The following is a 17,500-nucleotide window of genomic DNA, read 5'->3' as shown; positions in this document are numbered from 1 at the left end:
GAGGGAGAGAGAGAGAGAGTACAGTTTGAGAGAGGAAGTCAGAGAGAGAGAGAGAGGGGGAGAGAGAGACTGACAGAGTGAGAGAGAGAGAAAGAGGGAGGGAGGGAGGGACAGAGATAAAAAACAAGATCACCTTATCAGACACCTGTTACATTAGCAGGTGGTGACTACGACTGTTGCTTCGCTACAGGATCTCAGGATACACAACTACCTACTACCTACTCTCTCTCACTCCTTCTCTCTCTCTGTGGACTCAGGATAGACAACTACCTACTACCTACTGTCTCTCTCTCTCTCTCCCTCTCTCTCTCTGTGGACTCAGGATAGACAACTACCTACTACCTACTGTCTCTCTCTCTCCCTCCCTCTCTCTCTCTGTGGACTCAGGATATCTCTGTCAAAGTTGGATCGTACGGTGATGACCCAGTCGTAGCCTAGAGGTGCCTTTGTAACGTAAACAGCAGCGTTAGCGTTAGCGAGGGGGGGTCAGTGAGTTCGGTTCGGAGAGGTACGGTCGAGTAATAGTAGTCACCTGGTAGCACAGCTCTTCTGTGATTGGTCGACGCAAGCCACCCGACCCGACCCAGTGATGCCCAAGGTTGAAACGGAGACCAGCAGTACCCCGGGCGGGGGCCGGGGGGCGCCGGGGGGGGGCATCAGCATCTCCCTGGACCTGGACTTCCTGAAGAGCCTCTCCTCCGTGTTCATGCTGGCCCAGATCGTAAGTCCCATCACTAGACAGACAGACAGAGATGGAGAGAGACAGAGAGATAGACAGACAGACAGACAGACAGACAGAGAGAGAGACAGAGAGATAGACAGAGATGGAGAGAGACAGAGAGATAGACAGACAAACAGAGAGAGAGAGAGAGATAGACAGACAGACAGAGATGGAGAGACAGACAGACAGAGATGGAGAGACCAACACACAGACAGACAGACAGACAGAAAGAGAGAGACAGACAGAGAGACAAAGAGAGAGAGATAGACAGAGAGAGAGAAATAGAGAGACAGAGTGTGACCCTGTGGCTCAGCCGGTAGAGTTGGCGTCTAAGGGTCGCAACGTCGGCAGCTCGCAGCTCGTAGATCCCGGCTGTCCACGTGTCGAAATGTCCTTGAGCGAAGCCTTGACTGAACCTCTAATAGCTCTTCTTTCTATGGCTCTGAGCCCCTTGCCTAGAGCATACTTACATCTTGTTGTGCAGATGACAAAGTCTTCACCTTCTCTCCCCCACACCCCCTCCTCCTCCTCCTCCCCCGCCCCCCCCCACCTCCAGGCCCTGGGGCTGTTGACCTGGGCCATGTTGTTCATCACGCCATACTGGTTAGTGCCAGCGTACCACTGGGTGCTGCTGGTGGACGTGACGCTGTGGCTCCTCACCATGGCCCTCTACGTCCTGCTGCTGCTGGGCCTCCACCACAACCTGCCCTCCGTCCCCTGGCCCCTGGTGGTGAGCCTGTCTGTCTGTCTGTCTGTCCTCTGGTGGTGAGGCTGTCTACCTGTCTGTCTGTCTGTCGGTCTGTCCAACTCTCTCCATCTCTCTCTCCAACTCTCTGTCTGTTTCTCTCACTCTGTCTGTCTGTTGGTCTCTCTCTCTGATTACTGTCTCTGAATCTCTGTCTAACTGTCTTTCTTTCTCTCTCTCTGGTCTCTCTGTCTCTCTCTTCTTCTCTTGGAGAAATGTAACCAATCAGGAGTGTGTATTGTGTGTCCTGTAGGTGATGGTGTTCAATGCCGTGGCGACGGTCCTCTACCTCACTTCCTTCCTGGTCAACGCCGCCACCGTCTCACACTGGAACCCAGACTTTTTGTGGGGCACCACCTACAACCTCATAGCTGCTGCTGCTGTAAGACACACACACACACGCACACACACAGACACAGACACACGCACACACAGAAGACACACAGACACACACACGCACAGGCACAGTCACACGCACACACGCGCGCAGACACATAGACAGACAGACAGACACACACACACACACAGAGGGAGTGGAGAGTGGAGGCCAGAGTCCACCTACCGTTTACAATGAGACACATGACACACACACACACACACACATACAAACACACACACACACACACACACACACATGCACACACGTATTTGACAACCCCACCCAGGGTCAATAGAGTGTATCTAGCGGGACTGTGAACACTTATCTACTGCCACGGGCCAGATACCACCACGCACGCACGCACGCACGCGCGCACGCGCACACGCACACACACACACACACACACACACACACACACACACACAAACACACAAACACACACACACACACGTGTGTGGCTGTGGTTCAGGAGGTAGAGCTGGCGTCTAAGGATTGCAAGGTCGGCGGTTCATACCCCGGCTGTCCACATGTCGAGGTGTCCTTGGGCAAGACACTGAACCCCAAATTGCTCCCAATGAGAGGGCCGGCACCTTGCATAGTAGCTTGCTGTCATTGGTGTGTGAATGTGTGTGTGAATGTGTGAACGAGAGGCCGTTGTAAAGAGCTTTAGAATAAAGCGCTATATGAGTCAGTCCATTTACCATTTACACACATATGTGACAGGATCTGACGAAAAGGTCCACAAGTCTGGCAATGTCATTTTTCTGTTTTTTTCAAATGATGTGTCATACATAGAAATCTGAGACAAGTTGAAGAAGTCATGCATATTTTAATGTTGATACCCCCCAAATCAACGAGCAGAGAAATTCATCCTCAAAGTATTCACAGCCACATTTCACAGGTAGGTAATGGGTGGGAACAATAGCTGGATAACTCCACCCCCAACCACTCCCCCATTACACTACCTGTCATTATCTACCTGTCACCTGTCAGTGGGGTTGTCAGCTAACCCTCAAGAAACAAACTTGCAGGGCTGACATGTTTAAATTGCTAAATAATAATAATAATAATAATAATTAAAGGTTTATTACATCCCATTACAAGTACAAGAGAGTACAATTCATATGGCTTCAGTTTCAGTCGACATTGCAGCAGCAAGAGAAAACTAAATGGCAATGGTAAAAATTAGGCAAGATAGAATTGAGCAATACAATAATAGAATGGTAAAAAATTATAATGTTGAATCCGTGTGTATGCCTTTATCATTATTGTCCATAAAGCATCTAGTGGGACTTAGGTGTAGTTCCTTCCCATCCTATCTGGGCATCAAAGTACAAAAGAAGACAGTACATTTAAAATGATTGCCCTCTGTTACCAACACACCATTTTTTTTTGTAATCAGTATTTTATTGAATTTTTCAATAAACACATTTCTTGACTTATACAACTTTTGTATAAAATGGTAACAATATCACCGAATAGGTCTTGCTGTCATCAAACAGAAATAATACAGAGAAAATAACAAAAGATAAAATAAAAATAAAAATAAATAAAAAAGCACCCAAAGATTACATTCATCACTCATCCAATTTGTCAACTTAAGTCTTACAACCGACTAGCAATATATCCCAAGTAGCCTCCCCATTTTGCTGTGTATTGTTCAGTTCTGTCCATAGAACTGAAGGACATTTGTTCGTATGCTGCCACCTTTGCCAACTCCATAAGCCATTCCTGGAAAGACGGCTCCCCTGCGTTCCTCCAGTGTCTCATAATTATTTGTTTTCCAACCATTATACTGGTCTGAATAAATTCTGCAGCTCCACATAGAGACGTAATTTGTGGATCACTGAGAACATACAGTCTCGGACAAAACTCAAAGTTGTCCTGGGTAATGTTTTGCACCCATTCGGGGATCTTTCGCCAGTAATTTTGAATCATAGGACATTCCCAAAGTAAGTGAACCAGGGTCCCTTCCGGCCTGCAACATTTCCAGCAATCAGCATTGTCCTTGAGCTTCAGCCTGAACATCCTGGAGGGGGTCCAGTAGAACCGGTTAAGAACCTTGAACTGGATCAATCTAATTTTTATGTCTCTCGATACTCTCTTAATGTTCTCCCATATTTTGTCCCATTCTTTTTCTGTGAAATAAATGTTCAGATCAACTGACCAAGTTACCATCAATGCATAGGATACCTTAACCGTCTGTTGGAAAACCATTTTATAATAGATAGCCGCCTCATGTCCCATACCCATTATCTTTGTCCAACACACCATTTTTCATCAAGCCGTGACACATATATGATCATTCTGTAAGCCTGCTCACGCCTACCTGTTGTATTTACCTGTGTGTGTATTTACCTGTGTGTGTGTGTGTGTGTGTGTGTGTGTGTGTGTGTGTGTGTGTGTGTGTGTGTGTAGTTCTTCGGCGGGGTGGTGACTCTGCTGTACGCGGCCAGCTGTGTGTTCTCCTTCCTGGCGTGGCGAGGAGACGGAGGAAATGCTGCCTCCACCACGGTCCCTGCCTGACCCCGCCCCTAGGAGCCTGACCCTGCCAGTAGGAGCCTGACCCCACCCACAAGTCCCCCCCAGGATGTACACACACACACACACACACACACACAGACACACACACACACACACACACACACACACACACACACACACACACACACACGAGGTGTCTTAGACACACACTTCTGCCAGATATTCATATTTGTGTAAATATCTACAGGATATCTCTAGGATGTCTCTGACTGTCTCACACACACACACACACACACACACACACACACACACACACACACACACACACACACACACACACACACACACACACACACATAACCAGACATGATCACGTAGAACAGTGGAACGTTTGTTGCAAATAGGTATTTATAAACCAGCTGAATCAGTAGGAACCATGGCAACTACAGCGGTGTGTCTTCCGTGTGTCTGAGCTGTTAATAAAGCAGATCGATTTGTTGTCAGAAAATTTTATTTGAAAAACACACGTTATTTACAGACGACCGTGACATTATGCAAATATGTACAAAACCGCTGACGTTAACACACCCTGCAGCTGACATGAACACACCCTGCAGCGAGCGCTGGTCACGCAGGACACATCACACACGTCAACGCCAGCACCTCCAGCTACAGAACACAGTTCTGGGGGGCGGAGTTACTGAAACATAAGTCACATGATAGGAAGAGAGCATCCCATTGGCTAGAACGGGTGAGAGCAGCCAACGAGCTTCCAGCTTACAGACTAAACCATTAGATAGGGAGGGGTGGGGGGATCCTTTTATTCTTACATTTTCAAAATCACATCAGGACAGGGGCGGACTGGGATAAAAAAACAGCCCTGGCATTTGCGACACAACAGCCCTATTTCCAAACGCAACATCAACACGGATTGTTAACATAAAAAGCTTGAGATAACCAGACTGACTAGAATCGAATGTAGACATTTGGAACACAAATGTAACACACACACGCACACGCAACTGACACACTACAATCGCTGATGAATTCAGAGTGCCGACAACAATCCACACAACGTTATTGAGAGCATAGTATAACCAGTAGTATGCTATAAGGCACATTCAGGACAAATAGGCCAGACCAAAACATGAGAAACAAATGCCAACTGCTAAATTCTGAAATCAAACTCACAACAAGTAGGCTAATTCTTTAGATCTTATATTGAACTCCATTTCCCAAGCATAGCCCCTACCTAGTGGGGGCCCCTGGGCTTGAGTCATTGTTCGGGCCCCTACCTACACCAAGAAAGGTTAGAAGTCATAAGGAAACATGTTTATTGACTGGGCAACACAGTGTAAATACAGTACTAGCCTGACCTTGGTCATGTGAACCAGCTTCATAAAATAAACCAGAAACACTCATTCTGCAGTCCACAAACCATATTACTGTGTTGACGCAACTTCAGGGGAGTGTGTTCATTTTCTGCTGTGCACCGCTCCCCTCTTTCACTTTCCCATAGTCATGCTCCCTCCGGACTCTTCAGAAGCAACACTGAGTCATCTAATAAAGTAACACTATTTAGGAGCAGTAACTAGTCTGCAGACTTCAACCATACTCAACTATCATCACTTCTATTCAACACATGGACAACGCATTATTGGATAACGTTTACGTTAGCCCAATATTGCTAGCTTATAGCAAGGAGTCTGGCTAATTAGATGGTAGACTCGCCAGCCAATGAGGGGGCTCTTCACGAGTGCTTCGCCAACCAATCAGGTAGCGGTATTGCTCTACCATCCCCTACCATCCTAGGTTCCGCAAATCCGCGACCCAGGCCGATATAATATGTTTTGGGCCGCGGTCTGCTGAAACAAGTACATTTTCAATGAAAATCACCAGAGACAAAATTACAAATAATATATATATATACAGTATATATTAAAAAAAGATAATACATTCTGAGCGGCCCAGAGTCTCGCGGCCCTCCTGGCATTTGCCAGGCATGCCCGGTTGCCAGTCCGCCACTGCATCAGGATAAGTTAGTATGAAGCTATTTTGCAGTTTTTCGGTGTAGGGGGCAGGCTAATTTACAAAAGGCGCCAACTAGTGGTCTTTGTGTGTAAGTAGCAGCTTCCCATTGTAAAGACTATGGTCATTTGACCCCCGATGCGGCTCTTATAGTAGGTAAAATTGACACAGCTGTCCTAGTGTTAATAATATATATATATATATATATGACTACCTGCACACTGCCTGATTACTGGAACACTACTTCTACTTGTACTTCCTGTATTGCTCCATGTACTATATTGCATATTGTATGATAGTGTATTACATCTCACTGTAACCTGCACAGCATCTTTACACCACCTGACTTCTACTTGAACTTCCTGTACTGTATCATATCTGAACTATACATATAATATATAACTATATATACTAATATTTTATATTGTATGATATTGCATTTCATCTCATTGTAACCTGCACAGTATTTTGCACTACTGTTCTACTGCAGTACGACTGGTCCCTCTGTAGTACAACTGCCATCAACTTATTACCTTATTCTACCTTTTTAAAATTAATTACCTTACTTATTTTACTTTATTCTATTATTGTTGATTTTTTATTATGTTGCAATGCCAATGTCAAAGAACCTGAAGCTAAGAATGTTACTCTGTGTAGCCGTACATTGATGTAATAAAAGCAATTCTGATTCTGATTCTGATACTGTGTCACGTGTCATCCACACCTGATTGGTTTAAGTAACACAGGGTTTTGTGTAATAATAATACTGTTATACTACTGTAAATACTTTTCCTGAACTTTGACCCTGTCCTACCCTCTGGCCCCGCCCCCATCACTGGGCTAACATAGAGACTGAACTTTGCTCTGATTGGCTGTAGTTTCCCAACGACGGCCAATTAAAAGTATTTCATTTTTTCATTTTTCAAATCCTCCTTCTCTTCCTTTCCCTCCCCCCTCCCTCCCTCCCTCCCTCTTTCCCTCCCTCCCTCCCTCCCTCCCTCCCTCCGCTGCTGTGCCCTGTGTTCTTCCTGTTAATGTGTCACTTAGTGAAGAAATTGAGTCACCCGTATACTACACAACCAGAGGGGGGAGAGAGAAAACGAGAGAGGGAGGGGGAGGGAGAGAGAGAGTGAGTAAAGTTTGAGAGAGGAAGTCAGAGAGAGAGAGAGAGGGGGAGAGAGAGACTGACAGAGTGAGAGAGAGAGAAAGAGGGAGGGAGGGAGGGAGGGAGGGATAGAGATAGAAAACAAGATCACCATATCAGACACCTGTTACATTAGCAGGTGGTGACTACGACTGTTGCTTCGCTACAGGATCTCAGGATACACAACTACTTACTACCTACTGTCTCTCTCTCTCACTCCTTCTCTCTCTCTATGGACTCAGGATAGACAACTACCTACTACCTACTACCTACTCTCTCCCTCTCTCTCTCTCTCTCTCTCTCTCTCACTCCCTCTCTCTCTCGGTGGACTCAGGATAGACAACTACCTACTACCTACTGTCTCTCTCTCTCTCTCTCCCTCTCCCTCTCTCCATCTCTCTCTCTTTCTGTGGACTCAGGATATCTCTGCCAGTCAAAGTTGGATCGTATGGTGATGACCCAGTCGTAGCCTAGAGGTGCCTTCACAGCGTAAAGAGCAGCGTTAGCGTTAGCGAGGGGGGGTCAGTGAGGTCGACCAGAGGAGAGGTACGGTCGAGTAGTAGTAGTCACCTGGTAGCACAGCTCTTCTGTGATTGGTCGACGCAGGCCACCCGACCCGACCCAGTGATGTCAGACTTCCCGTCCAAGGTTGAAACGGAGACCAGCAGTACCCCGGGCGGGGGCCAGGGGGCGCCGGGGGGGGGCCTTCGCGGCCTCCCGAACATCAGCCTCTCCCTGGACCTGGACTTCCTGAAGAGCCTCTCCTCCATACTCATGCTGGCCCAGATCGTAAGTCCCATCACTTTCTCTTCCCAAAACAACTGTACCATCACTTCTCTGTCTGTTAACAACTGTCCCATCACTTCTCTGTCTGTAAACAACCGCCCCATCACTCCTCTGTCTGTTAACAACCGTCCCAAAACCTCTCTGTCTGTTAACAACCGTCCCAAAACCGCTCTGTCTGTTAACAACTGTCCCATCACTTCTCTGTCTGTTAACAACCGTCCCATCACTTCTCTGTCTGTTAACAACCGTCCCATCACTTCTCTGTCTGTTAACAACCGTACCATCACTTCTCTGTCTGTTAACAACCGTCCCATCACTTCTCTGTCTGTTAACAACCGTACCATCACTTCTCTGTCTGTTAACAACTGTCCATCACTTCTCATTCTGTTAACAACCGTACCATCACTTCTCTGTCTGTTAACAACTGTCCCATCACTTCTCTGTCTGTTAACAACCGTACCATCACTTCTCTGTCTGTTAACAACTGTCCCATCACTTCTCTGTCTGTTAACAACTGTCCCATCACTTCTCTGTCTGTTAACAACCGTACCATCACTTATCTGTCTGTTTACAACTGTCCCATCACTTCTCTGTCTGTTAACAACCGTACCATCACTTCTCTGTCTGTTAAGTCAAAGTCAAAAGTCAAGTCAAAAGTCACTTTATTGTCCCATCACTGGGAAATTTGTATTGGGCTTGCACCCCACAGCAGCCAACAAAGAGCAACAGACAATACAGAATGTTAACACACAAACAGAAGGCAGCCCTGATTAAAACAAGAGTGGAAATAAAACGATAAGCAAGATATGTTCACATTCATCTGGTGCAGTTTAAAAGTTTAACAGAAACGGGAATAAAATAATTTTTAAATCTATTTAATCTAGCGCGGGGGACTCTGAACCTCCTCCCAGAGGGCAGCAGTTCATACTCTGCATGTAGGACATGGGAGGGATTCATGAGAATTCTATTAGCCTGTCTGAGAGTAGCCTGTTCAAAAATAGACTGCAGGGATGAGTGGTCTTTCACCCCTATGATCTTCCATGCAGTCTGTATCAGTCGGACCAGTTTGGACCTTAGTTGTACAGATAGGTTACCAAACCAAGATGTAATGCCGTATCTGATGAGACTCTCTAAGACAGACTGGTAGAAGACTTTTGGTCAACGCCATGAACTCTAAGGTGGCGTAGGAAGTGTAGTCGTTGTTGTAATCTGCTACAAAGGCTGTCTACATGAGTGCTCCAGGTGAGTGAGTTGTCAATGAAAACCCCAAGATACTTGTAAGAGGCGACCTGGGAGATGGATTGTTTGTGGATGACCACAGGCCTGTGGTCCCCAACACCTCTGGGGTTAACAACTGTCCCATCACTTCTCTGTCTGTTAACAACTGTCCCATCACTTCTCTGTCTGTTAACAACTGTCCCATCACTTCTCTGTCTGTTAACAACTGTCCCATCACTTCTCTGTCTGTTAACAACCGTACCATCACTTCTCTGTCTGTTAACAACTGTCCCATCACTTCTCTGTCTGTTAACAACCGTACCATCACTTCTCTGTCTGTTAACAACCATACCATCACTTCTCTGTCTGTTAACAACTGTCCCAAAACCTCTCTGTCTGTTAACAAGTAAGTGACTGATCAATTAACATATGCAGTTGTTGAAAGTCGCTTTGGATAGGGGAAACTGGCTGTCACAATGCTAGAAGAAGGAATAATAATTATTATTATTGAATGTATTTATTGTAGAGAAACTGTACAGGGGGGTGGGGGGAGGACGAGGAGGTCTTTATAGGGACAGTTAAGATGCCTTCTGTCCATCCCTGCTCCTCTCCTCTGTGTGTGTATTCAGTTTGTTGTGTGAGAAGGCTTTTTATTCTAATTTTTTAAAGTTATTTTTCCTGAGTGTGGCAGTCCCACTCATATTTTTCATTTTATTGACAGATACAGTAGAGATTTAGACAGAAAGGACAGGTGAGAGAGAGAGGAGAGATGACATGCAGGATATTTTCTTGGCCGGAATCGAACCAGGGACCCTGCGGTTACATGGTCAACGCTTAACCCGCTACGCCACCTAAGCGCCCCTTTATTTTATTTTTTACAATTGTTTAGACAAGGTCAGAGGTGAACAGGAAAGACTGCTGCACCCAGGACCAGAACACACACACACACACACACACAGACAAAACCCTACTCAGACACACACAGACACACCCACCCACACACCCACCACACCACACCACACCACACCACACCACACGCTGTCCCACCCATGGCTTGGTGACAGGCAAGGCAAGGCATGGCAAGTTTATTTGTATAGCACATTTCATACAACAGGGGCAATTCAAAGTGCTTTATATACATTATTAAAATACAGCAAGAGGAGCATAGTAAGGAAATAAAAATGACAATGAATAAAAGCAAATAGAAGAAGTAAATAGATAAACATTCAATAAGACAATAGTTTATGGATAAAATACATTGCTAGAAGTGTTTGTGTTTAATCAGAACTGCCGCAAAACATGAAGGTTTTTAGCTTAGATTTAAATATTTTTAGCGTTTGGGCCTGTTTGATTTCTTCAGGGAGTTTGTTCCAGGAGCATGCGGCAGCGTGTTTTGTTTTCACTCTTGGAATGATTAGCTGATTAGTCTCAGCTGACCTTAGGGGCCTTGCAGGAATATAGGGTGGGAGGAGATCTGATATGTATTTTGGTCCAAGACCATTTTGTGATTTGTTTGCAATTAGGAGTACTTTGAATTCAATTCTCTGAGAGACTGGTAGCCAGTGTAGGGATCTCAGGATTGGTGTAATGTGTTCAAACTTCTTCGTTTTTGTTAGGACCCTAGCAGCGGCATTTTGGATGAGCTGCAGCTCATGAACAGCCCCTTTAGATAGGCCTGTTAGTAGACCTTTACAGTAATCCTGTCCACTCTCACCTCATCCTTGGACACCCTCTGTCCACTAACCTTGAAGCCAAAACAATCCTCTCCTCGTGCGCCCTGGCTCTCTGAAATGCTACATGCTTGTAGAATAGAGCTCCGGGCAGCTCAGCTGCTAAAGCATCCTACTATCATTCCAAAATACATTCTTCTGCCTCTAATCCTAGAAAACTGTCCACCTTCTCAACTGTCCACTGTTCCACCTTCTCCACTCCACACTCCTTAACCCACCTGCTCCCCCTCCCCCTTCCTCCCTGTCTGCCGTTGACTTTGTCACCTACTTCGAAAAAAAGGTTGATGACATCAGCAGCACCTTTTCCCCTCCTCGTACCAACCCTGCTAACACCCCTTCCAAACTCTCTGCTCGACACTCGGTCTCTGACTTATCATCTTTTTCTCCCCTCTCCCCTGATGAGATTCTCACACATATCATATCCAAGCGAGCAACCACATACCCTCTCGATCCCATCCCCTCCCCTCTTCTCCAATCCATTTCCTCCAATATCCTTCCTTACCTTACCACCCTAATCAACTCCCTATCCACAGGATGTCCTGGCTGCCTTCAAAATAGCCAGAGTCAAGCCTCTCCTCAAGAAACCTACCCTTGACCCATCATGTCTCCACAACTACAGACCGGAATCCCTTCTCTCCTTCCCTTCCAAAACCCTTGAACGAGCTGCATCTAAACAACTAACTGACTATCTCCGGAAGACGGAACATTTAGACCCCCACCAATCCGGCTTCAAGGCTGGGCACTCGACTGAGACTGCTCTCCTTGCTGTCACGGAGGCCCTCCACTCTTCTCTAGCTTCCTCCCTCTCCTCTGTTCTCATTCTCCTGGACCTGTCTGCTGCCTTCCACACAGTCAATCACAAGATCCTTCTCTCCACCCTCTCTGAACTGGGCATCTCTCTGGCACGGCACACTCCTGGTTTGCTTCCTACCTGGCGGGTTGCTCCTACCAGGTGACCTGGAGAGAATCGCTATCTTCTCCATGAACCCTCACCACTGGGGTACCCCAGGGCTCTGTCCTAGGGCCCCTACTGTTCTCCCTCTACACCAAGTCTCTTGGCTCGGTAATCTCCTCACATGGGTTCTCCTATCTCAGCTACTTAGATGACACTCAGCTCTTCCTGTCCTTCCCCCCCTCTGACCTACACGTGGCAACACGTGTCTCTGCATGTCTTGCGGACATCTCAACATGGATGTCAGCCCACCATCTCAAACTCAACCGTAACAAGACTGAGCTACTCTTCATCCCCAGGAAAGCCTGCCCTCTCCAAGACAGTGGAGAACTCTACTGTAACCCCCTCCCTGACAACCAAGAACCTTGGAGTGATCCTGGACAACCGACTATCCTGTGCAGAGAACATTGCAGCAACGGCACGCTCCTGCAGATTCTTCCTTTACAACATCAGAAGGATACGACCATTCCTCACCAGAGAAGCAACGCATTTTTTTTTTTATGATTTATTAATGGGTGCAGCGCAACTCTTGGCCCAGGCACTGGTCATCTCCCGCCTTGATTACTGCAACGTACTCCTGGCCGGACTCCCCACCACCGCCATCAGACCTCTGCAGCTCATCCAGAATGCTGCTGCCCGTCTGGTGTTCAACCTCCCCAAATTTTCTCATGTCACCCCTCTCCTTCGCACCCTGCACTGGCTCCCGATAGCAGCTCGCATCAGATTCAAGACCCTGGTGCTTGCCTACCAGGCAGCTAAGGGGACAGCCCCTGCCTACTTGCAGGCAATGGCCACCCCCCAAACTTCAGCCAGTTCCCTCCGCTCCTCCACCTCTGCTGGCCGACTGGCCCCACCACCTCTACACCTACATGGCAGTCGCACTGCCCAATCACGTCTCTTCACTACACTGGCTCCCCGCTGGGGGAATGAGCTTTCCACGGCTGTCAGAACTGCAGAGTCACTACCCATCTTCCGTCGGAGACTGAACACCCATCTCTTCAGGTTACATCTTAACTGCTCCTCCTGAGACATCCACTACCCCCCAGCACTGCGTCTCCTGAGACACCCGCTTTTCCCCTTTACTGTGTCCCCTATGACTTCTACTGCCCCCCTGTACTGTCTCTCTGTTCTCCAGTGTCTATATATATATATTAGAAGAAAAAAAACGTTTCCTTCTATCACTGAGACTGCCAATGGCCCCTGGCCTGAGCTAGATTACTCTTCCTTTTTTTTTGTGATCAAATGTTTTTTATTGTTTTCTTTTTGGAGAGCAGGGGGTCATCCCACTAAAGGTGGATCAGTATAGCGGCGCTATAAATAAATGCGGCGCTCAGGGAACTCGAGATTGGATTTCAAGCCTCAGGTGATTCCTCGAATGAGGATCAGCCTTGTGTCATCAGTGTTCACAGAAGACAGGCTTACAAATCTTCGATATGGGCGCGTGCACGCAGACATACGCAGCCCAGAAGAGTCGATCTGTCGAAATGAAGATACTCCACTCTGCAGGGGTACTACATTTGCGCAGCATTCCGAATTATTGATTTTTTATGAAGACGGAAAAATAAGATAGTAAAATAGTGCAATACTGCCGCAATTAACAAGGCGAGGGAAATGGTTTGGCAAGAAATTGCTGACCGATTAAATGCGTAGGTCATACTAGCCCCAGTTATTGTTATATGTTCATATTTTAATAAATGAATATTTACTACTGTGGTGATATCAGCAGCAGGCTACAAACCGTCATATCGCCACAATGGCCTAGTGGTATCGACCGCTGCCATAAGATTTATTCGTCATTTTATATCGGTGGTTCAAATTCCTCTTCAGGCGCACTTTTTACTGCATTTCGTTGTCTGAATCTAATCTAAAATCTCATCTAAAAAAGTATGTAGGCTATAAAATTATGGTGCAGGCTAATTTACAAGAACTGACACGATTACAATGGTGTTTGAAACCTTTGCATGAAATCTTCGGTTAAATGTAAAAAAAAAAAAAGAAGAATGACTTAGTCAAGTCTCGAACTCGCAACCTTTGAGACTCGAGTCCGCAGCCTTAACCACTACGCCAGCCAGACCGCTGTGATGACGGCAATGCAAGTTGAGAGAATTACTTTTTTTTTTTACACTCTTTTCTTTATTGATATATCGATCTATCTATCACACTTTCAAAATATCAAGTTATCTATCACACAATCAAACTATCTATCGATCGATCACACTTTCAAAATATCAAATTATCTATCTATCACACAGTCAAACTATCTAATCTATCTATCTCGTGTGAAGTGGGAACTAATATTTCCTAGGGAGGAACTGTCGTTCGGGATGTAGTTTCCGCCTGTGAGCCTTTTTCGACGCGCGTCTCACTATAGCCTGTGTTTTAGCCTGGTCGCGACCAGGCTAGTTATATCTGACTCAGAAGGAGCTCAACCAAGCAGCGAATTATTTGAGCCACATTGATGGCACCGAACGCAAGCTAACATTTTCGAGGCTTAAAACTTTATCGAGGCTTAGAACTTTATCGAGCTTCGTGGAATAGGGCCCAGGTCATTCATTTAGTACACAAACATGATATTTGTTAATATTTATAAACAAATTGTTTTTCTTTTCCTGTTCTCCCACCAAGTCCCCCCCCCCCGTGGCGACCCCCGCCCCCCCCCCCCCCCCCCCCCACCCCTTACAATCTACTACTGAATAAAGAAATTACAGGATTGTGTTTGTGTCTCAAACATGGAGAATGTTTTGGGCAATAATGATAATATTATTATTTTTTTACAAAAATACAAAAAGAGGTAATATATCTACATATATATATATCAAACATTAGTTTCATCCATGTTTTAACAATTATTAACTTGTCATATGCATTGATTGATTGATTGATTGATTGAAAACTTTATTAGAAGATTTGCAGAAGTAGGTACATGAAAGTACATATTACATACAAGGTCAACTAACAGGATAAAAACCCAAGAAAGCCACTGGCTTATTTCAATTGGGGTCCTTGATTCTCAATTCATCGTTACATGTAAGACAGACAAAAAAAACTAGTACTATCTACAAGATAATACAGACAAATAACTAGTACTATCTACAAGATAAATATACATCCATCATGGGAAGAACAATACAACAAAACATAAGGTATGTACAGCGGGTAGGACAGGTGGGGACATACACCACAGGTGGGGGCGGGGGACAAAACACAAAGTATGTACAGTGTAGTTCGGGTCTTTTAATCTGATTTTTGATTTAGAGGGTCCAGTTACGGATTGCAGCCTCCTGTAAATGTTTTTTGAGAGTGGTTTTGAAGGTGGGCAGTGTTTTGCACTCCTTTAAGATTATAGGAAGGGCGTTCCACATTTTTACTGCATAGTTTGCAAACGAGTTTAACCCCTTGTTTGTGGTGCAACGCGGTTGAACGTGGTTCGTGGAGCTTCCTCTGGTATTGTATGTGTGGACGTTGTTCACTTTTTGGAAGTATGTTGACAGGTACTTGGGTGTCTTTGTGGTGTAGCGTATCTTGAAGACCAGGCCCAGTGCAAGCTGCTGCACTCTGTCAACTACTCGTAGCCAATCAAGGCTCAAAAAATGAGCAGCGGTTAGATGTGTCCTAGGGTTGAGGCCTAGCAGAAGCCTAACCAGTTTATTTTGGGCTGTCTGGAGTCTTGTTTTTTGGGCCTTTGTGGTTCTATAGTACCATGATGTTACGGCATAGTCGAAGTGACATTGAATGAGAGCTCCTGATAGGGTCCTCAGTGTGTTTTTACTGACAAGTGAGGATATCCTGTACAAGAATCTAGTTCTATGGTTCACTTTTTTGATTACTTTTGCTGCCATTTTATCTCCGGAAAGATTTGCCTCTAAGATGGAGCCCAGGTATGTAATATCCTCTTTTCTTGTGATATTAATGTTACCCACTTTTATTTTGAAATTTACAGCCTTTCTGAGTTTAGATGGGGATCCGTATAGGATGGTTTCAGTTTTACCTAGGTGTATTGATAGTTTATTGTCAGCTAGCCAGATGCAGATTCTACTCAGTTCAGTGCTTAGCGCTTTTCCACCTGCAATATGTCCCTGTCAGAGACCAGCAGAGCCGAGTCATCCGCGAACAGGAACAAATTGCAATCACATGCTGATGACATGTCATTCACATATATTAGGAACAGTAAAGGTCCCAATATGCTTCCTTGTGGAACGCCGCAGGTCACTGGGAGGGGGGGGGACAGTGTTCCGTTCACACTAACCACCTGTTCCCTCCCCTCTAAGTAGGATTGCATCCAGCTCACCGATGTTCTATCGAACCCAATTGCTTTCAGTTTATCTAACAATATGTGGTGATCTACTGTGTCGAAGGCCTTCTGGAGGTCCAGCATGACCATGCCGCAGTACTTGCCCGAGTCCACCTCATGGTTGATGTGGTCGTTCAAATAGAGAAGGCATGTGTCAGTGGAATGGGATGTTCTGAATCCTGATTGAAATTCATACATCAGATTTTTTTCGGTAAGGTACCTATCAACCTGTTCATAAACTATTTTTTCCATAAGTTTCGAGATGGAATTAAGAATAGAAACAGGTCGGTAGTTGCCTGGGTCTAATTTGCTTCCTTTTTTATACAGTGGGGTTACCCTTGCTATTTTAAAGTCAAGGGGGACGTGTCCCTGTTTGATGGAGAGGTTTATTATGTGGGTGATGATTGGGGTAATGGAGGCAGCTGAGTCTTTTAGAAATCTGGCTGGAATATTGTCATGGCCCGTGGCCTTTTCTGAGTGTAGAGCGCCCAGTTTTTTAAACACCTCATCGTTTGACACCATGGAGAGTTTAAAATCATCTTTGCGTACACCCAGTTTATTGTAGAACGCACGGATGTACTCTACACCATAACGCCCTGAGTGGGGTGGTAGATTGTTAACTAATTTAGTGGCTATGGTTGTAAAGAAAGTGTTTAAGCACTTAGCCACATCCAGCTTGTCTGTAAAGAGAGAATCTCCAGATTTTATGCTGATGTTTGTAGACCTGGTTTTGAGTTTTTGACTGCAACCTAGTTGGCTATTAAGTAGCTTCCAAAGGTCACGTGGTTTGTTTAAGTTTTCTTCGATTTTGTTATCGAGGTATTTTTTCTTAGCAGATTTGGTCATGGTAATTACCTGATTGCATAGTTTGTTGCATTGTTTTTTTAATTTTCTCAAAGTGGGTTTTGAGATCTTCGTTTAAGTGTTTCACTAATTTTGATTTGCATTTTGATTGGCATCAGCCCAGAGTGCAACTGTTCTCTCACTTGCAGCGTGCATTCTAGCTACTGAGAGCTCTACCA

At 45.5% G+C, this 17,500-nt stretch overlaps 2 protein-coding genes across 2 annotated transcripts in view; both read left to right on the top strand.

Annotated features, from left to right (window-relative positions):
* Nucleotides 1–589: 589 nt before the first annotated feature.
* On the top strand, nucleotides 590–5,055 carry LOC308165359 (plasmolipin-like; the record flags this gene model as incomplete). The annotated part of the gene is made up of 4 exons (XM_080539517.1): nucleotides 590–721; nucleotides 1,278–1,451; nucleotides 1,720–1,848; nucleotides 4,264–5,055. The coding sequence occupies 4 exons, from the start codon at nucleotides 590–592 to the stop codon at nucleotides 4,369–4,371; spliced, it is 543 nt and encodes a 180-aa protein (XP_080395643.1). The 3' UTR covers nucleotides 4,372–5,055.
* A 2,569-nt stretch (nucleotides 5,056–7,624) lies between these two features.
* Nucleotides 7,625–17,500, top strand: part of LOC308165299 (plasmolipin-like) — a 17,494-nt gene continuing 7,618 nt past the window's right edge. The window contains exon 1 of the mRNA XM_080539461.1: nucleotides 7,625–8,290. Coding sequence (XP_080395587.1) covers nucleotides 8,129–8,290 — 162 coding nt within the window. The 5' untranslated portion in view covers nucleotides 7,625–8,128. The remainder of the gene's footprint in view (nucleotides 8,291–17,500) is intronic.

Source organism: Nansenia antarctica (genome assembly GCF_963989245.1).
Source record: "Nansenia antarctica genome assembly, chromosome: 9".
Lineage (NCBI taxonomy): Eukaryota > Metazoa > Chordata > Actinopteri > Argentiniformes > Microstomatidae > Nansenia > Nansenia antarctica.
Note: the sequence above shows the minus strand (reverse complement) of the source record. Positions and strands in the feature narration are given on the sequence as shown.